The 25,082-nt window shown below is 49.5% G+C and overlaps 1 protein-coding gene across 2 annotated transcripts in view; it reads right to left on the minus strand.

Annotated features, from left to right (window-relative positions):
- Sec14l5 (SEC14-like lipid binding 5) overlaps positions 1–19,551 on the minus strand; it is a 41,224-nt gene extending 21,673 nt beyond the window's left edge. The window contains exons 1-2 of one of the 2 annotated variants that reach the window (XM_087570129.1): positions 19,320–19,551; positions 18,631–18,734 (exon numbers count right to left, since the gene is read on the minus strand). In XM_087570129.1, coding sequence (XP_087426255.1) covers positions 18,631–18,693 — 63 coding nt within the window. In that variant the 5' untranslated portion in view covers positions 18,694–18,734; positions 19,320–19,551. 2 annotated transcript variants of the gene reach the window in all.
- Between the last annotated feature and the right edge of the window lie 5,531 nt (positions 19,552–25,082).

The following is a 25,082-nucleotide window of genomic DNA, read 5'->3' on the forward strand; positions in this document are numbered from 1 at the left end:
TCTTGAACTCATTCTGCAGTACAAAACCACCTTGCAGCCTTCTCAGTGGCGGGGATGACGGCCTGGGCCTGAGTTAGGCCCAGTTCCTAACCTCGATATATTGTTTTTCTCAGAAAAGTACCTGAGCCCTTTTTTCCAACCTGGGTCAAACAGAACAGGTCCCACAAAGAAGGGTTTCCAGAAAAATAAGGGCTATTCCGTCACTCACAAGACCGGGAATGCACCACCAACACTGATGTAAGCATCCAGGAGGTGGCTTCGAGAAGTGTGACCTTCGGGCAGTCAGAGAAATCTGGAAATTCGCACTAAGGGCACGGGACCTCAGACGTGCACAGTAAGAAGGAATGTCCCCTATTTCATGCCTATGTGTGTGTCCAGAAAATACGAGAATGAGGGTTCTCCAAACAAACTGCATGTTTCTGTTACCACGTACAAAAGCCTGCCATCAACATGAATGAGAGCTAACTTCTGAGCATCAAATGAACTCACACAGCTGCCCTGAGGGTCGGAGAGAGACAGAGACACAGACAGAGACAGACAGGAAGACAGAGACCCTGATAAAATGCAACACCCCCTCCTGATTAAAGAAAGTTGCCAATAAACTGTCAGCCACCTAGGAAAAACCCGTGGGTAACCTCACACTCAGGGGTGAGAGACTGAATGTTTTGCCCCTCAAGTCAGAAATAAGACTCCAGTGTGTGAGTTCTCCTTGCTTCTATTTAAAACTACAGTTCAGGTTCAAGCTAGGCATCTAGATTGAAAGGAAGAGAAACTCTTTCTATTTATAGACTACGTGGCCTTATATAAAGAATCCCTGAAATCCCCCCCCCCACACACACACACACACGAATATATTGAAATCTTTTTTTAAAGAAGAAAGCATGACCAGCCATTAAAGGCACGTCCCAACAGGTTAGATGACCTGTGCATAGCACACATCACACTCCTACACACAATAAATGAGGAAAGTTTAAATCAAGAATGAAAAAAGAGAAGAAAAAAAAAGACGAAACACAGAACGAGCCAGGCATGGTCTCACACACACCTATAATCCCAGTGCTCAGTAGGCAGATCCAGGAGAAGCAAGGAAAGCTCGAAACCTGCCTGTTCGTTTGCTTTTAGCTTGTGAGTTTATTTATTCGCCTGAGGAGAAGAGCATGCACCACAGCACGTATGTGGAAGTCAGAAGTCAACCTGCAGGGTGCCGGATCTCTCTTCCCACCATATTGGATGCTGGATCTCTCTTCCCACCATATTGGATGCTGGATCTCTCTTCCCACCATATTGGATGCTGGATCTCTCTTCCCACCATATTGGTCCCAGTGACAAACTAGATCACCAAGCTTGGCAGCGGCCCCTTCACCCGCTGAAATCATTTGCCAACCCTTTCCACTTTCTTCCCTTTTTCTTTTTCCACATAGCATTTTTATTGATTCTCTGGGGACCAATAAAATTCTCTGGGGAAATCAAAATAATTCTCTGAGAATCATACCATGCACCTCAGAGGCCTGCCTGTTTTACATTGTGAGTTCCAGGCTACAAATAACATTTTGTCTCAGAATAAAAAAGGAAAAAGAAAAACAAGGGGGCTAGAGAGACGGCTCAGCAGTTAAGAGCACAGGCTGCTCTTCCAGAGGGAGTAGGTTCAATTCCCAGCACACACACATGGCAGCTCACAACTGTCTGTAACTCCAGGATATGACAACCTCACATAGACACACAGACAGGCAAAACGCAAATACCCATAAAATACATTTTAAAAAAAAAAGAAAAGAAAAACCTTAAGCGCACGCTCATAATTAGGAACCAGCCCTTGGAAAGGAAAGACAGGAGGATGGCCTTCCTCGCAAGTCCAAGGCTAGCCTCAGATACATGAGACCCAGTTTCAGAAATTAATTAATTAATTGTGGACAAATATCCGATGCAAAGGGGATGTGAACACAAACATAGAAAATCAATTATAAACATTGCCAGCAAGTATTTACAGTCTGCGTAGAGGAATTGTGTGTATTTGTTATACATTTATAATTGTATAAGTGTGTGTGGAGATACATAGGATGTTCTACATACAAACATGTATGTAGTTTAAATATGGTACTCGTTTTATACATGGATATGTTTATCATAGTTCATACATATGAATGGTTTGGGGAGATGGTACTCATTGCTTCATATGTGCAAAGCAAGCTGTCAGCCTTGCTCTCAAGTCTTTCACTGGTGTTTTTGTTTGTTTGTTTTGTTTTCAGGGAGAATCTCACGTGGCCCAGACTAGCTTTGAAGTCACTGTGTACAGAGGATGACCTTTAACTTCTGATCTAGCTTCTAGGTAGGTACCACCTGGCTAGTATGGTATATTTTCAGTGTGTGTGTGTGTGTGTGTGTGTGTGTGTGTGTGTGTGTGTGTCCATCCCATGGCATGACTGTGTGAATCATGATGTGACTCCCTCTCTACCTGGGTGCCATTTCTACCATGTATGAGCTGTGTGACCAGGCAGGGCACTTAGTCTCTCTGTGCCCCCTGCTGAAGTGATGTTAGGTGCTACTGAAGAGCAGTTGGGATCCCCTCATCTTGGTTTATCAATGTTGTCGGCCGCTACAACAAGGAGCCCTCCATCAGGAGTGTCCCTGAGGCTGCTGTCCCTAAAGCTACTTCAGGTCCTGGGACTGGATGTGCTTCTTTCTGAGTACAGAGATAGCCTGAGAGGACCCCCAAGCTAAGGATCAAATGTTCAGAGATGACAACTCTGTATCCAGTCTAACTGCTCCCCACCAGAGTCGGCTCTTAGCCTGGCACAACCTGCCTGTCTCAGACAAACTCCAAAAATAGTGGCAACATCTGAGGACAGTGACGTCCTCTCTGTTCCTTCAGCTCCAGGAAGGAGACATTGCCCTGGCCCTGAAGGAGAAGGGGTCTCAGGAAGCACAGAAAGGTGCTAGAAGCTGAAGAAGCCATTCTTCCACAGGAGTGTAGAGGGCAGACATGGTCCTGCTGGACTTCAGGCAAACATGATGTCCCGTAATGGGAGGACTCCTGGTTTCTGAGATTGCTGTATATATTCACCCTGGCAGGAAGGAAGACATTCTAAAGAGACGCGTGACGGGGGGAAAGGCCATGAGGCCTCAGCCCTATACAAAGAATGACCGGCAACTAAGGAACGCTGAGAGCAGGAGAAACAGTTCTCCCCAGGGATGAACACACTGATTGGTATTGACCAAGTGATCAGCCCTCAAAACATACATACAAGTAAAAGTCTACAGACTGAGCAGATGGCATTTGTATGTTCAGGAATGATATGCATGTGTGTGTATGTATGTATAAACAATTAATGAAAAAAGAAGTCAGGAAGACGAAATGGAAAAAGGGAGGGTATATGAGAGGATTTGGAGGGAAGAAAGGGAAGGGGGAATATAATATATTATAATCTCAGGAACAAAAGAAACATTTTCAAAAAGAGAGATACTGGGATTGGGGATTTAGCTCAGTGGTAGAGCGCTTGCCTAGCAAGTGCAAGGCCCTGGGTTCAGTCCCCAGCTCCGAAAAAAAGAAAAAAGAAAAAAAAGAGAGAGAGAGATATTTGTACCTCTCTCTGGCTATTTCAACGATGGTCCTCAAAAAATTAGAATTTTCCCAGAAGCCTCATGCTAGGAGAAGTGAAAGGCTGAAGCCTGGTGCCAGCCAAAGGGGCAGCTTGTCTCCAAGGAAGAGATGTCACACAGCTCTAACAAGCTGTTAGAACACTTTGTAGAAGAGACTGGAGCCCAGACAGGGATGGGTCAGTGATGTGTGGGGCCACACCTTGGTGGGGAGTGCTTGACTACCCAGACCTCTTACCTTCTATTTAAATCCAAACTTCATCTCAAGACACAGACAGACGTGAGGGGGCGGGGACAGCACTCACTGGGCCACTTTAATTGTTCTTCCAGGAGGAGCCACAGTGACTAAATCTCTTTTCTCCGCTTTTCACTACTACATTTCTCTCTACTCACTCATTGAGGATGAATGGCTGAACCTAGTCTGTTAGAGCCACTGAATCCCAGGCTCGGACTCTAACAGCCCCAAGTGACCAGAAGGGTTGCTGAGGGAGACCCCTGAGAACTCTTGTCTGTCATCCCACCCCAAGGACAGACCTTTCCCCTTCTAAGCAGTGTGGCAGAGCAGATGGTATAAGAGCCTGCTGGGGCCCTGGGCAGCCACCTGCTCCCAGCAGGTCCAACAAGACCCTTCCTTTCCTTTCTCTAGGCCTGAAATACCTTCATTCCTGAGTAGACTGGTGGTGTCCAGACCCCAGTGATAGCCCGGGAAGATAGGACAAGCTGGCTCCTTGTCAGGTGCCAAATGTAGGAGGGAGGGTGGAACTGGCCTAGAGGCCACTTCCCCTCTGGGTAGCTGCTGTAGGGCACCATCCCCCGAACAAAGCAAACACCATCTTCATCCACTCAGCTGAGCCTGCTAGCAAGAACCGCCATCAGGCTAATAAGCTCCTGACACTCCCCATGGAGCATGGTGGGGAGAATCACTGGATTCTTACCTGAGAATTCAGTCCCTCCTCTGCCACTTGCATGCAATTCTGTCCTAAGCACATGTGGCCTTGATGGTCTCCGGTGGTGCTAGAACACGGTGTGCATAGCTTAACTGAAAGAATTGCTCCATCTATGCCGCTACAGGGAAGCCTTCATCCTCGCTGCAGAACCACCTTCCGGTGCAGGGTCTTTGGGTCACGCACACCCCTAGAAGCGATCCGTCACCCGTGCTCTGTAAGCAAACCCTATGAACTCATCGGTTCCCGACGTGGAAATTTGGTGGAATGGTACTTTGGTGGTAGATTTTATTTCTACCACCCCAGGGAAGGAACTCTCTCGACAGTAACAGATGTAGCACTTGGGAAGTGGGCAGAGAGTAGCTGGTGCGCGATCTGGTCAGGCAGACCCGGTTTCTGCTGCTTCCTAACTAGGGGGCTTTGGAGAAGCCTTCTCAGGGCCTCCGTGTGCACGTCTAGAATGCAGCAGTTACATTCCTGCATCGCCAGAGATTGTCAAGGATGTCACTGATGGAGAATCAAGCAACTTTGTCACCATGGCAAGTCTGGACTGTGCTCCTCAGCTGCAAGCTCTCGTCTTCACCACCTTGGGATGGTGCCCTCTTTTGACTAAATAGGAAGCTGGAGCTCACAGACTCCATGATTCGCCCAGGTCACACAGAACGAGATGATAAATTTGGACTCGAAGCCAGTGGACCCAGCCCCAGCTCTCCTCCGGGAACCCCTTGCTCAGCATCTGTTCCTGTGGGAGGTGCAGAAACAGAGCCAGGCATTGTACCAGGGCCTTTCCAGCTCTGTCTTTCCCTTTTCTGCTCTGAGCCTCTCAATCCCTGCCAAGCCAGGGCAGCACCACCCTCTCCCTCGGACTACCGTTAAGTCCCCGCCCACGCTAGTGAAATAAGTAGACAAAGGGGCAAGCCCTGAGCTGGGTGCCTCCCGGTGAGTAAAGCACTCATCTTAGAAGCACAAGGATTGACTTTAGTCAATCAAGAAGCCGGGCAAGATGGCGCATGCTCGTCAGCCGCGCAAGGTTTGAAAGACGGGAGGTGGAGACAGGTGGGTCCCTGGAGCTTAGTGGCCAGTCAGCCTGGTACGTTCCAGGCCAGTGAGAGACCCTGCCTCAGAAAGGAAGTAAACATCACCTGTGGAAAAAGGCCTGAGGTTGACCTCTACATATGTAACTGCACACATGCAAAGACAGACTCTGTGTGTCTGTCTATTTGTATCTCTCTGTGACTTTCATTCATATGCACACGCACACGCACACGCACACACACACACACACACACACACACACACACACTATCCAACCTCACACTCCTTACTTTGGCCTCCAACTCCTTTGGCCACCGACCCACCTCCCACACCGGCCCCCCATCCTGTTCCAGCCGCACTAGCCTTGCTAGTTCTGGAACGCATCCGGCTTGTCCTGCCACCGGCCCTTGCACCTGCTATTCCATGCTTGAAAAGCTTATCTATTCAAAGACGGAGAAGAGCCAGAGGTATGAGTCACTGGGAATTTCTGGAAGGAGCTACCCTTCTTCCAGGGATTCATGCAGGGCACATGCTGCCCCCTCTCCATTTGGTCCATTCATTTCCTTGACAGCTCTAATCAACATCCCCAATGACAGACATGGGGGGGGTGGGTCTTATCATGGCCTGCTTCCCCCACAAGTCCTCAGCTCCTTCCCCAGCCCCACCTTTGGTGAAGAAATGACAATTTGCAGTCAGGGGACCCATATCATCATGCCGTGGTCCCACCTGAATGGCACCCAGGAAGAGAAGATAGGTCACAAGCTTAGCACCACAGCCAATGGACAGCCTGCTTCCCATTGGGAGAGTTCCATCCGAGGACCCCAGATAACAAGCTTGGGGGATGCTGGCTGGAAGCAGATGGCTTTCTACAACTGTAAAAGACAGGGCTTCATCTTTACCCAGAGGCCTCAGAGAGATGACCCAAAGATACTTACAGGGTAGAAGACAGTGGCCACCAAGTAGCCCTGGGCACTGCTGAGACTAGCCACAAGGGATCATGGTATGGGGGCTAGGTGTTCCCATCACATCTTCCTGGTGTTCCCCCTTTACAGATGTGCTAGTGGGGGCCAGGCGAGGCAGACAAAGGCAGGGGACTGGCCTAGTGGAGAGGACTCCACATCTGAGCCACTCTCCTGCCTCTCATATTTCATATTCCAGTCCTGAAGCCAGGAAAACAGGCTGCCTACTCCCACTGCAGAAAGATGAGCTGTTCCTTCCCACACCAGAACAAGAACCAAGAGGGCCCTTGGCTTCTAACAGGAGAATGTTCTAGAATGTGGTCTAGAACATTTCCCAGGAAAGCGTGACTGAGCTCCCAGTGGTGAGGCCCAAGTCAGCCTTCCTGTTACCATCTCAACAAGAACAGTGAGCACTAAGTCAGTCAGAGGGTCAGCATGGAACATTCCCAGCATTTCACACAGCCCCTTCCAACAATTCAACAAAGTAGGAAGTCGGTATGTGACTGTGGAGAAATCAAAGTTCTGAGAGGCCGAGCCACTTGCCCACAATCGCATGGCTTTTGAGGAGAAAAGCGGGCATCTGACCCCCCAGCAGCCAGAGAATGGGTCCTTGGTTCTTGTATCACGTTACCCCTCAAGCCAAATGGTCACATACACAGGTCTTCCCAAGGACCTGGAGCCTACAACATACCCCGTGTGCTCGTGTTATACACACTACCACGGTTGTACATGGGCAATCCCACCCCCCCAAGGTAAACTCTTGTCACGTGTCCAGGTGGCAGTGCTGAGGACAGCCTGAAGGAGGTGGCATTTGTTGACACCTTTCAAAGGTGACACCTTTTTATGTTTTGTTCTTTGTTGTTGCTGCTGCTTCTCTTTCTCCCCACCCCCACCCGCTTTGGACACATTCTGTATCTTTTGATTGTTTTAAGACAAGGCCTGGTGCTGCCCAGGCTGAGCTCAAACTCTGTCTGTAGCCAAGGACGACCCCTTGAACTTCTGATCTCCCGGTCTCCACTTCCCATATCCTGGGATCACAGGTGTGCATCACCAATTCTGATCTAACAGTGCTGGGGACTGAACCCAGGACCCTGTGTGTGTGAGGTGGCCACTCCATCGATGAAGCCACTCCCCAGGCACACGTTCATTTTTTCTTAAACTGTGGCTTTGTTTTGCGTTGGAGAATCGTTCTGTTGGTCATCTTCCCCTTCTAGGCATGACTGAGCCTTGAAAAGCTTTCAGGCACTGCTGCCCTGCACTGGGAGAGACACCAGTCTAGATTCTGAGGCTGAAGGGCCCTTCCCTTAACAGGATGTCCTAGCAAGCAGTGGCTCACAGGACCTGCCTATGCCACAAATCTGCTCACACAGCCTCTGTCCCTGCCAAAGGGCCTCAACTACCAGCTCATGTCCCCATCCTTGGCCAGGCTACCCACTAAGAAAGCCTGAGTCTGTCCAAACCAAATAGGTATGTGGGGTATTCTGGGGTCACGGGGCCACAGAAGAATCCAGTTACAGTCCCTTTGCCAGGTAGCAGGGGGTAGGGTGGGTAGGGTGGGGGTGGACAACCAGGCTTGCCTTCTCAGAAAGAGAGCAGCTCCAAGGGCCGGAACCTGTCACAGAAGCCACATCTTATGGGTCCCCCAGAGCCTGTCCCTGCAAGGCCACATCTTATGGGGTACCCCATCTTGCAGAAGGAGATTGACACCCTCAGCAGGCAGAGAAGGAAGCCTGGAGCTTGGCAACCTGGCATTCTCGGCTGTTCTTGCCTGCCTCCAGGCAGCAGAGTTCAGATACGACGACGTCTCCCTAACTGTGGTCTGACTGTAATACCCTCCTCTTCCACAGAGGACACGTGTTGAATGAGTTCTACTTGGTCTCCAGTGACGGCCTACTGAGAGGCCGGAGAGTTATTAATGTGTTGTCTGAGCTGCAAAGACAGCCTCCTGATGCTCTTCCAGGGAACTTAAGTCTGCTTCACAACATTCAGGTTTGCTAGCTCACACCTGCCTGCAACTCCAGTTCTGAGGGATCCAATGCCTCTGGCCCCATGGGCACCCACAGTTATGTGTGTACACACACACACACACACACACACACACACACACACACACAGGGCGGCCTGTGGGGCCTGTGGACTATGGGTGTTGACTAGGTAGAGGGCTTGCTTAGCATGCACAGATCGCTGGTTCCATCCTGAGCATTGTATAAAAACACACACAGTGGTACACACCAGTAATTACAGCCCCAAGAAAGCAGAGGCAGGAGGACCAGTAGCTCAAGGTCACTCTCAGCTACATAGTAAATTCAAGAACAGAGAGAGAGCCTGGGCTACAAGAAACCCAATCCCAATATGACAAAAGGTGTGTGTGTGTGTGTGTGTGTGTGTGTGTGTGTGTGTGTGTGTGTGTGTAAGTGGGGGGGTGTGAGTGTGTGGTTGTGCATGACTTTATGACTTTGATCCCAGCACTTGGGAAGAAGAGCCAAGCAGATCTCTGTAAGTTCAAGGCCAGTCTAGTTTATATAGCAATTTCCAGGACAGCCAGGCTACACAGAGAGAGCCTGTCTTTAAAAAGTGAATATTCCCGCAGTGCCACAGGGATTTGATAAGTGTTTGCACTTGGGTGTTCAGAGCGGAAACATTGCCAGTTACCAAAAGATAGACAAATCTGTTAATAGTGTGGTTCCTCCAGATAATGGACTACCACTTAGTCATTTAAAAGAGAAAAAAAAAATAGGGCTGGAGAGATGGCTCAGTGGTTAAGAGCACCGACTGCTCTTCCAGAGGTCCTGAGTTCAAATCCCAGCAACCACATGGTGGCTCACAACCATCTGTAATGAGATCTGATGCCCTCTTCTGGTGTGTCTGAACAGCTACAGTGTACTTATATATAAAAAAAAAAGGGGTTGGGGATTTAGCTCAGTGGTAGAGCGCTTACCTAGGAAGCGCAAGGCCCTGGGTTCGATCCCCAGCTCCGGAAAAAAAAAAAAAAAAAAAAAAAAAAATAGAGTGCAGGTTCAGTGAGAAGAGTTCACTCAAAAGTTGTCTTCTCATACCTACACCATAGCATGATGGCTACACACACACACACACAGACACACACACACACACACACACACACACACACACACAAACCTAAACAAAATACAAACACACACCATACAACTTGGATGGTGCTGAATGAAACAGACCAAACACGAAAGGGAAAACATAGTCTGATTTCTTCCCTCCGATACTTAGGATGTCTCTGTAGGCAAAGCAACCAGGAGGGTCCCCAGCGGTGGAGCAAGAGGTGTTTTGCAGGTAGTCTCAGTTGGGCCATGAGAGGCCTCTGGGGGTGCCAGTTGCCCAGCAATGTATCTGTCCCTAATGTCACCAACAGGAGACTTAAAATAGTTGCCAGAGTGGGGCTTTGTTTGGGCTTTGTGTCGCTGTTGTTTGTTTAATGGAGCTGAAGTTGGAGCCTGGAGCCTGGAGCCTCCTGTGTGCTCCGTCAAGTGCCCTGCCAAGGAGCTGCAGCCCAGCCCGAGGCAGTGAACTCTGAGTCCTGTGTGCCCCTGCACCAGGAACAGCTACTTGGATGTATTTGTTTTGGTTTCTGCACCAAGGTCTCTATGTCTGTTTTGGTCACCACAACAACTACCCAAGCTGGCTGGTGGCACACAGATACCGTCCCAGCACTTAGGAGGCGGGTCAGGAATTCAAGGCCAGTCTTAGCCACAGCCTTTGAGCCTTGGCTGCATGAGGCCCTGCTGGTGGGGAAGAGGGACACCAAAATACTTCAAATGTGTCGGATAGGGAGCTGGAAAGATGGTTCTGCTGATGGGCATTTACTGCTCTTCCAGAGAATCAAGGTTCGGCTCCCAGCTCCCGCATGGTGGCTCACAATCATCCAGTTACAGGAGATCGAACACCCTCTTCTGACCTCTGCGGGCACCACGCATGCATGTGGTGCACGTACATGTATGCAGTTAGAACACTCATACACATAAAATAGATTTTTTAATAAAAAATTTTTTTCTAACATAGTACCACATAGCTGTGATCTCATCGATCAGTAAACAGGCAGTAGGACAGACACAAGTTCAAGGCCATCCTGCTATCACGGTATTCATAGGGGGTTCCAGGCCGGACAAGAGCACCAGAGCAAGCCCCAGTCTTAAAATAAATGAACGGGGTGTGGTGTGCACACGTTTAGTCCCAGCACTCAGGAGTCAGAGGCAGGCTGATCTCCCTGGGTGTGATGCCAGCCAGGCTGGGCCCCATAGAGAGTTCCAGGCCCGCTAGGATGACACAGAGAAACCCTGTCTGAAACAAACAAACGGGAAAGAGAGATAAACAGGGACGGCATGAAAGCTCAGTGGGTGAGAATGCATCAGCATGAGAGTCTGAGCCGTAATCCCCAACACACAGCACTGCTGCTGAGAGATTCGCTGGGAGAGACCCCGTCTCAAGGAAGTAAGGCAGAGAGTACCAGACACTCGTGCACTGACACCACATCCACACAGGCACACACACGCACGCGCGCACGCGCGCGCAAAGAAGAAAAAAAGAACCGGATGGTTGGATAGACATAGCGCCAGCTTCCAGAACCTTCCTTAATGAAAAAGACCCTTAAAAAATGAATCAAGCAGTCACCAGAAAAATGACACACTCCAGAGCTAGTACTCGCTGACAGGAATGGTGGCTGAGGACCCGCTCCACTCCCCTCCACTACAAGGCCTATGGCACGGGGAGACTGTTCTCTAGGCAGTGCACTGGGATACCCCAAATCAGAGCTCGTCGCCAAGGCAGAACTGCTTCCCTTCATCAGTTAGCAACCAGATCAAATGATACCCCAGGGAACTCATTTAATCTCACTTAAATAAGGCCCCAGCTGCTTTATTCAAAGGATGTCCACGGCAACCATTCTGCTGGAACTGCTTTTGGCCCGGGCTGCAAGAGTATCCGGCCCCTTATTAACAATCCGATTGCTCAATTACACGCTGTGTATCAATACAGCATGGCCAAGGCTTTAAATATTTTAACACTGAATTGCAGGAGGACGGAAGCATGTCTCTACAACCGGTGGAAAGCCTACTACTTAAAAATATTCCGCTTCAGGCCCTCGTTCCTCTTTACATGGGTGGGATCCAAGGAGATTTGGAGCCCCAGACACCCCGGGACAGTAGTCACACAAGAAAGGATTGAGGGCATTTCTGAAGCCTCACCACCAAGATTTGGGCCCCGGGGGTTTTACCAAGGGCCACGATGTAAACTCACTATACAGAGTAGGAGTTTCTAAATTCCAGTCTAAGTTCTGCTGTGTGCTGGGCGTTACTGACACTCAGTGAGATGGCAGCAAAAGTTAAAGAAACATAGTGTTAGGTTTGTGTGGGGGGCGGGGGAGGGGAGCTCAGAAGGATTCTTGAAGAATAAGGAATTTACTAGAAGAAATACTAACTCCAGGCCAGAGCAGCCACAATATGGGGGAGGTTCTATAGAGAGGTCAGGCACCAGCTCCAGAGGCAGGAAGCATGGTGGGGACTCTGAAGAGCACTGGAGGTCAACAGGGCACAGGAGGGAAACTTCCTGTACCTTTCGAGGGTGGGGCCATTCACGGCAAGCCTGTGGTCTGATTCCCTGCAGGGGCAGGGAAGGGAGTGGGGAACAGGCTGTGTGCCTCTATTGGAGATGTACTTCCCAAGAGAGATTATAGACGTGTCCCTGGAGGGTCCCTGGGGTGACAGGCTTGTTCCCTGGGGTCCGGGTCCCAAAACTTCAGTGTAGCTGATAAGGCCAAAATCCCAATCAGAGAGAGTTTTGTCTTGCTAAAGATATTTCGAATGAGAATGTTAAAAGCAGCAGACTGTGGCTAGGGATACGGCTCGGTTATGGCGTGAGTACCTAGCACAAGGCCTCAGGTTTCATCCCCAGCTCCACATTTTAATGCAGCGAGCTTCAGTTTCAGTGAGAGACTATCGCCAATAAAGGACGGTGTCTTGTTCTATCCCTCTCAGCCTACTCGCTTGAAACGGGAGCTAGGGTGCCTCAAAATTCCTCCCTTTTTCATCAGGGCTGTTAAGAGCTGGGGAGATGGCTCAGTGGTTAGAAGCACTGGCTGCTCTTCCAGAGGACCTGGGTTCAATTCCCAGCACCCACATGGCGGTTCACAACTGTCCATAACTCCAGCTCCAGGGGGTCCTTGGCACCAGGCATCCGTGTGGAGCACATATCTGTGCATGCAGGCAAAATACTCATACACATAGAACTACTATCAGATCATTCTATTATATCATTGTTCATTGTATAAATTGCATTGCTATTTATAGAATACATGTGGTTTAAAACCTGTAAGGGTTAGAGAGATAGCTCAGTGGTTAAAGGCATGTACTGCATTTCTGGAAGACCCCAGTTCTGTTCCCAGCACCCACGTTAGGAGTTAGAACCACCTGTACCTCCTGATCCAGGGAGGTTGTGTCTCTGAACTCCACAGAATTGTGCTGTTAGGCAGAGGCAGGCAGTTCTCTGTGAGTCTAAGGTTAGGCTGGCTTACATGGCAAGTTCTGGGCCAAGCCAAGTCTACATAGTAAGACTTTGTCCCCAACCCCCACAATGAAAGTATCAGAAGGGTTTTTAATGAAATAAAGGTAGAGAATGAGGAAACATGACACCTGACATCAACCTCTGACCTCATACACATGAGCATGTGTGTGTGTGTGTGTGTGTGTGTGTGTGTATCCATCCTGTGTGTGCATATACCACACACATACAAACACAAACACACACCAACCCCCTCCTTCTTTTTCCTTTCCAGGACACTATGTAGCCAGGGCTGTGCTTGAATTTGTAATCTTCCTGATTCAGACTGCCAAGTACATGAGCCACCATGCCCAGTTTAAAAAATTTAACCTCAAGGGGTTGGGGATTTAGCTCAGCGGTAGAGCACTTGCCTAGTGAGCGCAAGGCCCTGGGTTCGGTCCCCAGCTCCGAAAAAAAAAAGAAAAGAAAAGAAAAAAAACAAAAAAATTTAACCTCGGGGCTGGAGAGATGGCTCAGCGACTAAGAGCACCGACTGCTCTTCCAGAGGTCCTGAGTTCAATTCCCAGCAACCACATGGTGGCTCACAACCATCTGTAATGAGATCCGATCCCTCTTCTGGTGTGTCTGAAGACAGCTACAGTGTACTTATGTATAATAAATAAATAAATATTTTTTAAAAAAAAACTAAACTCAGCCAGGCAGTGGTGGTTCACGCCTTTAATCCCAGCACTCAGGAGGTAAAGGCAGGTGGATCTCTGAGTTCTAGGCTAGCCTGGTCTACAGACGAAGTTCTCTCTTCCCTCCCCACTCCTCTCTCTCACTGTGTGTGTGTGCGTGCGTGCGTGCGTGCATGTGTGTGTGCGCGTGTGTGTGTGTAGGTAATGCTCCGAAATGTTCAAGTGTGGACATCAGAAGCTGATACCATGCCTCCTTCCCTCTCTCTATCTTATTTTTTTGTTCTTTTTTTTTTTTCCGGAGCTGGGGACCGAACGCAGGGCCTTGCGCTTCCTAGGTAAGCGCTCTACCACTGAGCTAAATCCCCAGCCCTCTCTATCTTATTTTTGAGGTACAGTTGTTCACTAATCCTGCAGCTCAGCACATCTCTACTAGGCTGACCGACCAGTGAGTCCTGAAGCTCTGTCCTTCTCTGTACCCCGATCCTGAGCCTTAGAGATGCACACGATTGCACCCAGCTTGTTTAAGTGTGCTGGGGAGCCCCACTCCCTGCCTCGTGGACACACAGCAAGCTGAGCCATTTCCTTGGCTCAAATCTTTAAAATAGTTTTCACAGTTAGGAGGCTAACAAGGAAGATTGTTGTGCGTTCCAAGCCAGTCTGAGCTAAGGAGTGAAATCCCGTCTCAAAATAAACACCAATCAGTTGGGCCAGTGAGGTGGCTCAGTGGATGAAGGTGTTTGTGGTAAGACTGAAGACCTGAGTTCAGTTCCCAGAACTCACATGGTAAAAGAAAACTGAGTCCAGACAGTTATCCTCTGACTGGAGATGTCTGTCTGTCATCTATCTATCTATCTATCTATCTATCTATCTATCTATCTATCCATCCATCCATCCATCTATCTATCTATCTATCTATCTATCTGTATCTTATTATCTCTTTCACTCTCTGAAATAGTGTAATAAAAATTTTAGAAGGGGCTGGGGATTTAGCTCAGTGGTAGAGTGCTTACCTAGGAAGCGCAAGGCCCTGGGTTCAGTCCCCAGCTCCGAAAAAAAGAACCAAAAAAAAAAAAATTTTAGAAATCTTGCTGGAGAGATGGCTGAGGCTAAAGGCACTTACTGCTCTTCCAGAGAGGACCAGGGTTTGGTTCCCAGAACACACATCAGATGGCTCAGAACCAACCACTTGTGACTTCAGTTCCCATATGATCTGGCCTTGGTGGCTGTCTACATGCACATAAACTCATGAAGGCATACCTACATACACATAACTAAAGGGAAAAAAAAGGAACCTTTAAAAAGTTTCAGAAGTCAATCGGTAAATCTGAGAAGCCTTTCAGTTTCTGCTGGTGGGCTTTTGAAGCATGATGGTTGATCCAATTCTCCAGACACTTCTGTCAAACACAAACCAAAAGGCCAGCAGCTCATCCCCAGTGGTCCAGCCTGGAGCCCACGCTGAGGGCAAGCATCAGCTGAGGAACAAAGAAGGGCATTAAGGGCAGAAAAACCCCTTTGTGCCTCCAAAGCCACAAATTCTGTGTAGTTATGTGGCTATTTGAGGGACAATAGTGTTTTGTCAACAGTCAGCAAAGAGTCTTTGTCTGTGGTGAAGCTACAGGATCTGGACACAGACAAGAACGGGACGGAAGAGAGGAGGAGGCTGTGACCCGCCCTCTAGAGAACACTTTGAAGATAACTCAATGCAATTTACTATTTAATTTGTTTGCTTGTTTGTTTGGTTGGTTGGTTTGGTTTGGTTTGGTTTTTGAGACAGGGTCTTTTTTGTGGAGACCAGGATGCCCTCCAACTCAGAGATAAACCTCTCCTCCTCCTCCTCCTCCTCCTCCTCCTCCTCCTCCTCCTCCTCCTCCTCCTCCTCCTCTTTCTCTTCCTCCTCCTTTCTTTTTCTCCTCCTCCTCCTCCTCTTCTTCTTCCTCTTCCTCTTCCTCCTCCTTTCTTTTTCTCCTCCTCCTCCTCCTCTTCCTCCTCCTCCTCTTCTTCTTCCTCTTCCTCTTCCTCCTCCTTTCTTTTTCTCCTCCTCCTCCTCCTCTTCCTCCTCCTCCTCTTCTTCTTCCTCTTCCTCTTCCTCCTCCTTTCTTTTTCTCCTCCTCCTCCTCTTCCTCCTCCTCCTCTTCTTCTTCCTCTTTCTCTTCCTCCTCCTTTCTTTTTCTCCTCCTTCTCCTCCCCCGCCCCTCCCCTTCTCCTTCCCCTCCTCTTCCTCCTCCTTCCTCTTCTTTTTCAATTAGGGCTGGAGGATGAGGGCTTAAGACAGCCTCATAGCTTACGATGACTTTGATTTCCCAGTCCTCATCCCTCTGCCGTCTTCCCACCTACTGCTAAGGTTCTAGGCATGTGCCACCACACCCAACTGTGAATATTTTTTATAACCTATACATGGTAAATTAAGTTTACATTTTTTGTTTGTTTCTTGAGACAGGGTTTCTCTGTGTAGCCATCCTGGAACTCACTCTGTAGACCAGGCTGGCCTCAAACTCAGAGATCCGCCTGCCTCTGCTTTCTGAGTGCAGGGATTAAAGGATGTGCCACTGCTCGGCTGAACTAACATTTATTAAGCCCACACGGTAAGTCACTTTCCACCCTACCGACCTGTGTCTTGGCTTCATGGCTGAAAGGGTTTTGAAACAATCCTAGGAGAGGACAAACTCTCTCTTCTACTCAATGAATGAATGGGCTCAGAAGCTGAGGAAATGTGAGTAGCCAGGACCACTAGTTACTTAGTTACCTAACCATTTCCCCTCCCCTTCCTAAGATTTTTCTAAGTGTTTAAACTACCGTTATTTATTTGTTTGTTTGTTTATCTGGGAGGCAGTGCATGTGGAGGTCAGGGGACAATTTGTGGAAATCTATTCTCTCCCATCACTTGGGTGCCAGGAATGGAACTCGGGTGATCAGGCTCGAAGACCTTTACCCAGTGAACCATCTCATGAGCCTTTCTCTTTTATACAGGGTCTCAAGTAGCTCAGGCTAGCCTTGAAATCATGACAAACTGAGGGTAAGCAGCCTCCTACCTCTAAACCTCTGGCCTGGGATTATGGTGGCGCATCACCGTATGAAACGACGAGGTGCAGAGGACCGAACCCAGGGCTTTGTTCACGCTGAGAGAACACTCCGCAGACTGAGGCACACCCTCTGGTATTCCTCATCTGCTTGGTATGAAGTAAGCTGTGTACTGAGACCAACGCGCATGCACACACACACACACACACACACACACACACACACGTACATACACACACATACACACAGGCATACATTCACACACATGCATAGACACATACATACATATACACATGCACACACATACACACACATACGTTCATACACATACATTCATACACACATACATGCACACACATATATACATACATACACACGTACATACACAAACATACCTACACACACATACACACACACATATATATACACATATACATACACACACAACTACACACACATATATACACACATACACACACATACACGCACACACACACTGTTAATCACCATGACAACCTTATTCTAGAGTGAGGCAAAAAGTAGCCTGTGCTTCTGACCAAAGTGGCCAATTTCAGCCTCCCCCTCTGGAGTCACAGCCCCACGGCAAAGAAAGGGAACCCACAGTCTGCCTGCACGAGAGCCGCGGTGAGAGCCAGAGTTCACGGCTCATTTCCTCTCCATCAGAGCCCGCTGTAGGAGCTGCAGATACCAGTTCAAACAGCCCATCACCATGATCGGGAAAGCAGGGATCCCAGTTTTAAAGATAGGCAGCAGAAGATGAGGAGTGGGGTCACCTGCTCCCAGGCTCCCCGGCTTGTCAGCATCACTGTCCTGGGAACCAGCCATGTGCAACGATGCCTTCTGTAGGCCTTTACCTTCCACTGCTAGAAAAACACAAGTGTGTGGCCTCCTAGAGTTGGATCAGACAGGACACATGTGCAGATGCCCTAGCTGAGACGGGATCTTGAAAAGAAAGCTGGGGTTGGCGGTGGGGTGCAGCAAAGTGGGGAGACGTTGGTGTTTTAAACACTAGCGGGGTGTCTAACTTTTTGACACTGGTATGATGCTTTAGCATATAAGGGCCACATGCATAGCTATCCTGGGACACATGTAGCCATGGGCCACAGGTTGGACACATTTCAATATGCATTTATAAAACCTTATCCTCTCACTACCCCAGTGTGTGTGTGTGTGTGTGTGTGTGTGTGTGTGTGTGTGTCTGTATGTGAGTGTGTATATATATGCTAGGCATGGAACTCAGAGCCTTCTGCATGCTCTGCAAGCACTCACTACTGTGCTTCTCCTCCAGCTCTATACCTCGTGTGGCTTCTGGGACACCAGTCACATCTATTACTGTCTACCTCAAGTCCACAGCACTGTCCCCATTTCCCCAAGGAGAGACTGAAGCTCCAGGATGCAGAGTGGTGGAAGCCAGAGTGGAATCCAAGAGTGTTCTAACTCTGGCCTCAGTGCAAAGACCTGATCCAGAAGGCCAAGGATCCGTGGTCATGCCTAGGCACGCAACTGCCTGGTACAAGACACTCATATACACGCTTACACTGGACGGCCGCATCTCCATCCCTTCTTTCTGTTTCTACGTAGCCCAGGATGGCTTTGAACTCCTGCTCCTCCTGCTTCAGCCTTTGAATGCAAGGACTACAGCACACGCCATCACTCTAGATCTTGTGCTTTATCTGCTTGGCAGGGTTCCAAGAGGCCTGACAGGGGTTGAGGGGGTGGCCAGGCAAAGAAGTCAGGAAGTCAGGGCAGCTGGAAAGTTCAGTAAAATTTTTTCCCCATTTCATAGCCTGAAATGTCCTCTTTCTTTCCCACCATTGACCTCTAGTCACAAGAGGGGCCCAGGAGCCAGGGGTCACTCACCGCCATGACCAGCTCGAATGGATACTTGTATACCCGGACAGGAGACTGGTATTTCTGCACCATGTTCAAACTCAGAAACCACCCAGGCAGAGGGAACACAGAAGCTGGAAATAAAGAGTTTCTGGTGAGGCGTCAGTTCCCTTCATACGAAACATAGGCACTGCCTACCAGGTGTCAGGCAGCCCCAGCCCTCAAAGTAAGAAACTGATAGGATTATCAGCTAACCCAGACTAGGTACCCGTTCACTCCCCAGCACCCCAACATTCAGCCCTCAGAGCAAGCAACACTTCATGCGATCTCCCCATCCCCACTCTTTCAGAGGCACCCTCGATGCCACCCACTCAAGCAGGCACACGCATTTGCAATTCTTACATTCCCACGATTGTCCTCACACATTCTCCCCATGACTTGCCGCGGACATCCTGCCCTATGCCCACTCCCCAGCATTTTTGTTCCTGCCCTCCCTTTCATTTTCCTCCATGATACCCTGACACGTGCACCCTTCTGGAGGTTTCACTTGTACCCCACTCCCACACAGGACAGCCCTTGTACACGCAGCAGAGAACTTTGCACAGGCACTCAGCTCCCTGCAGCAACTCCCCACACGCACACTCAGGTGCACACAAGCGCGCACCCACACAAAGCTATTCAAACACGCATACATGCGCAGGCCCCGCTGCTCCGCTCACCCTCAGAACTGCTGGAGACACAGCGCAGTGCTCTGGCACCTACTTGACCTGGGAGCTGAGCTCGCCAGATCCCCAGAAAGCGCCTTGTCCGGAGAGCAGAACCAGGAGCTCAATAACCTCAGTCTTGCCCCAGCCTCTTACACGTTCTTACATGAGCAGTGGCCTGGCAGGCAGAAGAGTGATCAGAGCAGTGACAGACGTGCCCGGCCTGGAGAGCTCCAGGACCCGGGACAGCGGGAGAGTCTGGCCTGGCCTGGCACCACCCCCACAAGATTATCTTGCTCCTTGATTGGTCTGGTCCCAACCCCGCCCCAGCCAGACTCTGCCCCCTGCCTTAAGCCTGTCTCTCACTTTTACTCATCCCTCACTTGGTCACGCCTTCAGCCTTACCCGTGCTCCCTATTGGCCACGACTCGAGAAGGCCCCACCCTTGTTGACCCCGTCCACATTCACCCAGAATCAACAAAGTCTCCGCCCCCAGCCCAATCTCCGCCCCCATGAGGACCCGGCCCCCCAGGACGCGCCCCCACCCACCTCATTCACTGGAACCTGCCCAGAGTTACACAGCGCGACTTCCCTATCCACAGCTACCTCGCCGAGTAACCTCTTCTTCAACCTACGGCACCTGAAACTTTTTGTTTTTTGGTTCGGTTTGTTTTGAGGCGGAATTCATACTGGAGACCAGTCACGGCTATACTACCTCAACCTCCGGAGTGTTGGAATTACAGATGTGAACCACCACGTCCTGCTGACCCCTAGCCTTGAGCTCATTCTCCACCTGATCTTTCCTCGAAGGCTGCAGTGGTCCAGCCCAAACCCTTCTGAATGCATTGTTTATTCACTCTTCACACCTTTACAGAGCGTCCACTAAAGGTCGGGCCCTCTGACATTAAATAAATAAATTAGGCAGGCTGGAGAGACAGCTCAGTAGATAGAAGCAGGTACTAGAGAGGAGCGGAGTTCAATTCCAAGCACCCAGGTCAAGCGGCTCACAACGTCCTGTAACCCCAGTTCCGGGGGGATCCAGCTATCTGACCTCAGCATGTACCAGTATTCAACATAAACATATACATAATTTAAAATAATAAATTTTAAAGAATAAATGAGATAATGCTTATTATTTGGTAAGGTAGGCATGGTGAAAGTGCCGAGATAGTCAGGAACAGGGTCACCCTTTTTTTTTTTTGCCCATTCTTCTAACTTCAGCAGCATCCAAACCCTGCCAGGTTTCCCAGGGTGCCCAGGGATCAGCTTCACTCCCATAAACCCTCCATTCTCTCAACTATCATTTCACCCTGCAAGAACAAAGGAAATGGCCCTGATATTGTTGCCGTCCATTCGTGGTGGCATCCCAGGTAAGATCTTATCCGGACGGCGCAGACAGCATGTTCTAAACGCATCTAGATTAAGTACAGAAATAGGAGGCGAAATTCCAAGTGTTGCCACAGGGTGGCAGCAAAAGATAACCCAAGTAGCCACGGGCTATTGTTCGGTCCTAAGCCTCAGATGTTTTATCCTTTCTTGATTCGTTGAGGGGACTTTAGTGGTCTCCCCCAGGATCAGCACAGTGACCCTAGCACCGCCATCTGGTGTTTTCCCAACACCATGGTTAAGTCACAATCCCCTCTGCTCCAAACCTTAGGGAAAATGTGACCAATCTAGGAGAAGTGTGAGTGACTTGTTGGATACAGAGAAGTCTGAGGAAAGAGGGGTGCATGTGGATGGACAGAGTTCTGTCCTGCCCCAGTGTGAGGGACACAAATTAATAATATCAACACACACACACACACACACACACAGTCACACAACCTAGCACGGTTCTCATAATGAACCCCACTGTTTCATTTGTAGTCAGAGTTCCATACACTCTGCTAAAGCCTTTCAGATAAAAATGAACTTGGGGCTGGGGATTTAGCTCAGTGGTAGAGTGCTTACCTAGGAAGCACAAGGCCCTGGGTTCGGTCCCCAGCTCTGAAAAAAAGAACAAAAAAAAATGAACTTAACCCCAAAACAGCTGCTGCTGTGAGGAAAGGGCTTGGGACTTGAGGGAGCTGGTGCAGGAGAACACTGTGGATGCGTTAAATACCACCAAACATCCACAGTAAGTAGAGGGGCTGGAGAGACGGCTCGGGGGTTCAAGAGCACTGGCTGTTCTTCCAGAGGACCTGGGTTCAATGCCCAGCACCCACATAGCAACTCACAACTCTCTGTAGTTCCAGGGGCTCTGGGACCTTCACAGACGTGCAGGCAGGCCAATCACCAATGCACATAAAATAAATAAGTAAAATAAAACATAAACAAATTGGCATAAACAGTAAATGAGTGATGGGGGTGTGGGAAGATGGCTCGGTGGGTAACTTGCCAAGCAAGTGATTACTGGGGCGGGGCTCCTTGGTGTGCATGTGAGTGCCAGGCAGGTGTGGCCGCCACGTGTGCAGAGGATGGCGATCCCTAGAGCAAGCTCAATAAAAGAATTGGTGAGTTTAGGATTCAAGGGTGATGCTACCTCAAAAGGTATAGTGGAGAGTGCTCAAAAAGACACCTAGCTGGGTGTGGCAGTGCATGCCATTAATCAGGAGGAAGAGGCAGGCAGATCTCTGAGTTTGAGGCCCGCCTAGTCTGCAGAGTGAGTTCCAGGAGAAACCTTGAGTCTTAGTTAGAGTTACTATTGCTATGGCGAAACACCATGACCTACAGCAAGTTGGGGAGGAAAGGGTTTCTTTGGCTTATACTTCCATATCACTGTCCACCGTCCAAGGAAATCAGCACAGGAACTAAAACAGGGCAGGAACCTGGAGGCAGGAGCTCATGCAGAGGCAACAGAGGGGTGTTGCTTACTGGCTTGTTCCTCATGGCTTGCTCAGCCTGCCTTCTTATAAAACCCAGGACCACTAGCCCAGGAACAGCATCACCCAGCACAGGCTGGGCCCTCCCCCACCAATCACTAACTAAGAAAATGCCTTACATACTTGCCTACCGCCTGATCTAACAGAGGCATTTTCTTAATCAAGGTTCCCTCCTCTCAGACGACTTTGGCTTACGTTGAGTTGACATACAACTAGCCAGTAAACCCTGTCTCAAAAACAAAAAGGAAAAAGGAGGACACCTAGTCTCCTTATGCATTTGCACACTCAAGCATCTGTATCCTCACAGGTACATGCACACACACAGACACAGACACAGACACACACACACACACACACACACACACACACAGAGAGAGAAATAAAATACACATAACATGAGAGTGCTTACTGCAGCCATCCATCTCTCTGCAGTACGACAACTTCCAGTGCATTGAAAAGACTGTGTAACCAGAGTGGCAGTCGTCACACACTCTTACCCTCAAGAGGCTGCCCCAGCAACCACCCACCCACTGCTTCTGACAGATATGGGATCTGTCCCTGATGTCCTCCACCTGTGCTTTCTCCAGTTCTCAGCTCACAGCTCAGGGCCTCATTGTTGGGGACCCTTAGGGCCATCCAGGTCATGGTTGGGGCTCCTGTGCACAGCTGTTCTGGTTGTAACCTGGACAACACCACACAGTATTCCAGTCACTCTGCAGCTTTGATAAGGCAGGAGCAGGGTCTAGAGGAGCCGCTCCAGGGGCCTGCACAGTCAGGCCCTGTCCACTCTGAACCCTAGCCCTCCCTAAGTCTGTGTATTTCCATGAAGGCTTCCGGACTCCACCCAGAGTCACTTGTGAGCCAAAGCTCACAGAGAGAGAGAGAGAGAGAGAGAGAGAGAGAGAGAGAGAGAGAGAAGACTTTAAATAGTGGAGGAGCCTCAGTATGGGGTGGGGGACACACAGGGCTGGGTGGCTCTGTAGGCATCGTGGATGCTGTCATAGATCCACCCCCCTCCAGGTGAATTTTGCCCCTCTGTTCACAGATGTGTGACCATATTGTCTCCTCTTTCATTGCATTTCACTCTAAAATTTATTTTTCTATTTTTAATTATATGCGCACGTGAGCACAAATCCTGCAGAGTCGCCTCGACCTTGGATCCCCTGGAGTTAGAGTTAGAGGTGCCCCAGGAATTGAACTCGGGTCCTCCGTGAGATTAGCACACACCCTAAATGCTGAGTCGTCTCTATAGTGCCTACATCTCTGTCCCCTTCACACAGTCTTGCTATACAACCAAGGCTAGCCCTGAGCTTAATCAGCCAAACATCCTCTCAACCTCAGCCTCCTGAGAGCTTAGATGATAGCTGTGGGCTACCACAGAATTTTGTTTTGTGTCATCTATTGCTGGGGACAGACCCCTAGGGCCTCCCTTCAGGCTGCTGGGCAAGTGTAGTGTCCCCAACCACCCTTCCTTCCTTTCTGTGACTGAGTCATACTCCACTGTGGACAAGCCACATTCCACTCCCCTGTGCACAAGCATCGGAGCTCACAGTGTGGCCTTTACAGGTGGATAAAAGGCATGTGAATAATGTCAAGATAATCCAGACAGACAGCCTGCCAGGGAGGAGTCAAGCTTGGACCGTGAGGCAAAGCTAGTCTCTATTTCACACTCCTCTGCCTCAGCCTCCTGAGCTTCCAGCAAGGGGTGTGCACCATCGTGCCCAGCTTTTGGGTTTTGAAAACACCTCAGAAGTGACAGAGGCAGCGTGTGTTTTGGAAGTGTCTCTGTCCACAGTGTCCCTAAGGGTCCTGGTGGTCACTGGTTACTTGCCTACACTCTGGGTGAATATGTTGGAGGGTATCTATGGTGAGAGACAGAATGCAGAAAGGAGACCTTTCGGAGAGATGGCTCAGCGGTTAAGAGCGCCCGACTGCTCTTCCAGAGGTCATGAGTTCAATTCCCAGCAACCACATGGTGTCTCACAACCATCTGTAAAGAGATCTGATGCCCTCTTCTGGTGTATCTGAAGACAGCTACAGTGTACTTATATATAATAAATAAATAAATCTTTAAAAAAAAAAAAAAAAAGAAAGGAGACCTTTCTTTACTCCCTACCATCACCAAGGCCTTTGCCCTGCCTGCCCCCAGTGTTCCTGCTGGCTCAGACACAGGATCTCTGCAGACTGGGGAAAGCATGCTGTTTCCTGGACTGCTGTCATGGGTAGCAAACTTGTGGCTTGAAACACAACACGAATTCCTGTCCCACAACCCAAGAGGCCTGGAAGCTGGAATGGGCCCCACTGGGCTAAAGGTGGGTGTCAGCTAATCCATCCCTCTGCAGGCTCTGAATGGAGCTGGTTTCTGGCCTCACCGGGGCTCCAGGCCATCTGCAGAGAGAGGCTTCATGTGGGGAGAGAGCAAACAAATAAGGCACAGAGGCTGAGGCTGGGCGTGTGCTCCTGCACCCCAAAACAGGAACAAGACTCAGCCTGTCCTGGGGTCCCCTCCCTCTACGCTCCTAAATCAGACCATGAAGCTTGAAGAGAGAACATGGTGAGGGGAGGGGATTCTGTCCCTCCTTGCCACACCCTAAGCTCCCCAGAAAAAGAGAGAGAAAACTTCCTGTCTCTCAAGATCAGTAGGGAAGGGGAGAGGTGGGCACCAGCTTTCACCTCAGTGTTCCTGGCAAAGATACTTCATTAAGTGTGGAGGGAGGGAGGCAGGTGCTGGGCATTAGGAAGTTGTCAAGAAATGCATAGCACATCTGGGACTGGGTTCAGAGAGAGAGACAAGGGGCCAGTTCTGCAGTACATCAGGCTGCACTGTGCACTTGATAGGGGCAGTTAAAAAGCAGGAGGAGATGGTTCAGCGGTTCAGGGCACTGACTGCTCTTCCAGAGGTCCTGAGTTCAATTCC

This window comes from Rattus norvegicus, chromosome 10 (assembly GCF_021556685.1).
Source record: "Rattus norvegicus strain SHRSP/BbbUtx chromosome 10, alternate assembly SHRSP_T2T, whole genome shotgun sequence".
Lineage (NCBI taxonomy): Eukaryota > Metazoa > Chordata > Mammalia > Rodentia > Muridae > Rattus > Rattus norvegicus.